At 62.9% G+C, this 4,334-nt stretch overlaps 1 protein-coding gene across 1 annotated transcript; it reads right to left on the reverse strand.

Moving 5' to 3' along the window:
• Nucleotides 1–2,272: 2,272 nt before the first annotated feature.
• Nucleotides 2,273–4,065, reverse strand: LOC139155971 (uncharacterized; the record flags this gene model as incomplete). Its single annotated transcript, XM_070731354.1, has 2 exons — nt 3,121–4,065; nt 2,273–2,858 (listed from the first exon to the last, which is right to left on the reverse strand). Coding segments are annotated over exons 1-2 (1,531 nt in total), but the record flags the coding sequence as incomplete, so codon positions are not given.
• Between the last annotated feature and the right edge of the window lie 269 nt (nt 4,066–4,334).

Here is a 4,334-nt window from a genome sequence, read left to right on the forward strand (position 1 = left end):
CTAACCCTAACCCTAACCCTAACCCTAACCCTAACCCTAACCCTAACCCTAACCCTAACCCTAACCCTAACCCTAACCCTAACCCTAACCCTAACCCTAACCCTAACCCTAACCCTAACCCTAACCCTAACCCTAACCCTAACCCTAACCCTAACCCTAACCCTAACCCTAACCCTAACCCTAACCCTAACCCTAACCCTAACCCTAACCCTAACCCTAACCCTAACCCTAACCCTAACCCTAACCCTAACCCTAACCCTAACCCTAACCCTAACCCTAACCCTAACCCTAACCCTAACCCTAACCCTAACCCTAACCCTAACCCTAACCCTAACCCTAACCCTAACCCTAACCCTAACCCTAACCCTAACCCTAACCCTAACCCTAACCCTAACCCTAACCCTAACCCTAACCCTAACCCTAACCCTAACCCTAACCCTAACCCTAACCCTAACCCTAACCCTAACCCTAACCCTAACCCTAACCCTAACCCTAACCCTAACCCTAACCCTAACCCTAACCCTAACCCTAACCCTAACCCTAACCCTAACCCTAACCCTAACCCTAACCCTAACCCTAACCCTAACCCTAACCCTAACCCTAACCCTAACCCTAACCCTAACCCTAACCCTAACCCTAACCCTAACCCTAACCCTAACCCTAACCCTAACCCTAACCCTAACCCTAACCCTAACCCTAACCCTAACCCTAACCCTAACCCTAACCCTAACCCTAACCCTAACCCTAACCCTAACCCTAACCCTAACCCTAACCCTAACCCTAACCCTAACCCTAACCCTAACCCTAACCCTAACCCTAACCCTAACCCTAACCCTAACCCTAACCCTAACCCTAACCCTAACCCTAACCCTAACCCTAACCCTAACCCTAACCCTAACCCTAACCCTAACCCTAACCCTAACCCTAACCCTAACCCTAACCCTAACCCTAACCCTAACCCTAACCCTAACCCTAACCCTAACCCTAACCCTAACCCTAACCCTAACCCTAACCCTAACCCTAACCCTAACCCTAACCCTAACCCTAACCCTAACCCTAACCCTAACCCTAACCCTAACCCTAACCCTAACCCTAACCCTAACCCTAACCCTAACCCTAACCCTAACCCTAACCCTAACCCTAACCCTAACCCTAACCCTAACCCTAACCCTAACCCTAACCCTAACCCTAACCCTAACCCTAACCCTAACCCTAACCCTAACCCTAACCCTAACCCTAACCCTAACCCTAACCCTAACCCTAACCCTAACCCTAACCCTAACCCTAACCCTAACCCTAACCCTAACCCTAACCCTAACCCTAACCCTAACCCTAACCCTAACCCTAACCCTAACCCTAACCCTAACCCTAACCCTAACCCTAACCCTAACCCTAACCCTAACCCTAACCCTAACCCTAACCCTAACCCTAACCCTAACCCTAACCCTAACCCTAACCCTAACCCTAACCCTAACCCTAACCCTAACCCTAACCCTAACCCTAACCCTAACCCTAACCCTAACCCTAACCCTAACCCTAACCCTAACCCTAACCCTAACCCTAACCCTAACCCTAACCCTAACCCTAACCCTAACCCTAACCCTAACCCTAACCCTAACCCTAACCCTAACCCTAACCCTAACCCTAACCCTAACCCTAACCCTAACCCTAACCCTAACCCTAACCCTAACCCTAACCCTAACCCTAACCCTAACCCTAACCCTAACCCTAACCCTAACCCTAACCCTAACCCTAACCCTAACCCTAACCCTAACCCTAACCCTAACCCTAACCCTAACCCTAACCCTAACCCTAACCCTAACCCTAACCCTAACCCTAACCCTAACCCTAACCCTAACCCTAACCCTAACCCTAACCCTAACCCTAACCCTAACCCTAACCCTAACCCTAACCCTAACCCTAACCCTAACCCTAACCCTAACCCTAACCCTAACCCTAACCCTAACCCTAACCCTAACCCTAACCCTAACCCTAACCCTAACCCTAACCCTAACCCTAACCCTAACCCTAACCCTAACCCTAACCCTAACCCTAACCCTAACCCTAACCCTAACCCTAACCCTAACCCTAACCCTAACCCTAACCCTAACCCTAACCCTAACCCTAACCCTAACCCTAACCCTAACCCTAACCCTAACCCTAACCCTAACCCTTTCTATTCTGCCTTGGTGGGATTCGATCCTGTGAAGTCTTGACTTCCATAGCAGAGCACTAGCGCTGTGAGCTATCCCTCCCCTCCCTGTCAGCCCACCTTTTTTTTGGGCCTTTATCTCGGTGTTTCTATGACGTGTCTTTAGTTTCCCAGCCCCAACCCCAGGAATGAAAGGTTTGCAGAGACCAGCTGTTTTGTGGGGAAATGTGGATTCAGGGGTCGTGGCCTTTCCAAACTTCGCAAGCGCTCCTTTCAAACGGACAGAAAAAGCGGGGGGCCTGGGAGGGCCTTGCGTGGGGTGGTCTAGCGCGGAGGGGTCAACCGCGGGGGTCTGGTGCGAGGGGCTGCTGGCGCGGGGGGGCTTGGCGCGGGGTGTCTGGCACGGAGGAGGCTGGCGCGGGGGTGACTGGCGTGGGGGGCTGGCGCGCAGGGTTGGCAGGGGGGGTCGTGGGGTGTCTGGCACGCGGGGGTCTGGTGCAGGGGTGTCTGGCATGGGGGGTGGTCTGGCGCGGGGGGTGGCTGGCGCGTGGTGTCTGGCACGTGGTGTCTGGCACGGGGGTCTGGCGGTGGGGAGCTCGCGGGGGGTCTGGCGCGGGGGTGTCTGGCGCGGGGTGTCTGGCGCGTGTTGGCTGGCGCGGGGGGCTGGCGCGTGTTGGCTGGAGCGGGGGGGCTGGCGCGGGAGGGGCTGGCACGGGGGGGCTGGCACGGGGGGGCTTCCGCGGAGGGGTCAAGCATGGGGGTCTGGCGCGAGGGGCTGCTGGCGCGGGGGGCTGGCGCGCGGGGGCTTGGCGCGCGGGACCTGGCGCGGGGTGTCTGGCGCGGGGGAGGCTGGCGCGGGGGTGTCTGGCGCGGGGGTGTCTGGCGCGCGTTGGCTGGCGTGGGGGGCTGGCATGTGTTGGCTGGCGCGGGGGGGCTGGCGCGGGGGGGGCTGGCGTGGCATGGCTTGCGCGGGGGGGCTTGCGCGGGGGGGTTGGCGCGGGGGGCTGGCGGGGGGTGGCTTGGCGCAGGGGTCTGGCGCGGGGGTCGCTCACGCAGGGGTGGGTGGCGCAGGGGATGTCTGGCGCGGCAGGACTGACGCAAGGGGCTGGTGGGAGGGCTCGTGGGGGGTCTGGCGCGGGGGGTCTCTGGCGCGGGGGTGTCTGGCGCGCGGGGGTCTGGTGCAGGGGTGTCTGGCATGGGGGGTGGTCTGGCGCGGGGGGTGGCTGGCGCGTGGTGTCTGGCACGTGGTGTCTGGCACGGGGGTCTGGCGGTGGGGAGCTCGCGGGGGGTCTGGCGCAGGGGTGTCTGGCGCGTGGTGTCTGGCGCGTGTTGGCTGGCGCGGGGGGCTGGCGCGTGTTGGCTGGAGCGGGGGGGCTGGCGCGGGAGGGGCTGGCACGGGGGGGCTGGCACGGGGGGGCTTCCGCGGAGGGGTCAAGCGCGGAGGTCTGGCGCGAGGGGCTGGCGCGGGGGGGCTTGGCGCGCCGGACCTGGCGCGGGGTGTCTGGCGCGGGGGTGTCTGGCGCGCGTTGGCTGGCGTGGGGGGCTGGCATGTGTTGGCTGGCGCGGGGGGGCTGGCGCGGGGGGGGCTGGCGCGGCATGGCTTGCGCGGGGGGGCTTGCGCGGGGGGTGGCTTGGCGCAGGGGTCTGGCGCGGGAGGGGCTGGCACGGGGGGGCTGGCACGGGGGGGCTTCCGCAGAGGGGTCAAGCGCGGAGGTCTGGCGCGAGGGGCTGCTGGCGCGGGGGGCTGGCGCGGGGGGGCTTGGCGCGCAGGACCTGGCGCGGGGTGTCTGGCGCGGGGGAGGCTGGCGCGAGGGTGTCTGGCGCGGGGGTGTCTGGCGCGTGTTGGCTGGCGTGGGGGGCTGGCACGTGTTGGCTGGCGCGGGGGGGCTGGAGCGGGGGGGCTGGCGCGGCATGGCTTGCGCGGGGGGGCTTGCGCGGGGGGGCTGGCGCGGAGGGCTGGCGGGGGGGCTGGCGGGGGGTGGCTTGGCGCGGGGGTCTGGCGCGGGGGTCGCTCACGTACGGGTGGGTGGCGCAGGGGATGTCTGGCGCGGCAGGACTGACGCAAGGGGCTGGTGGGGGGGGCTCGTGGGGGGTCTGGCGCGGGGGGTCTCTGGCGCGGGGGTGTCTGGCGCAGGGGGGGCTGGTGCGGGGGTCCGGCGTGGGGGGCTAGCGGGAGGGGGCT

This window comes from Erythrolamprus reginae, unplaced genomic scaffold, assembly GCF_031021105.1.
Source record: "Erythrolamprus reginae isolate rEryReg1 unplaced genomic scaffold, rEryReg1.hap1 scaffold_171, whole genome shotgun sequence".
NCBI lineage: Eukaryota > Metazoa > Chordata > Lepidosauria > Squamata > Dipsadidae > Erythrolamprus > Erythrolamprus reginae.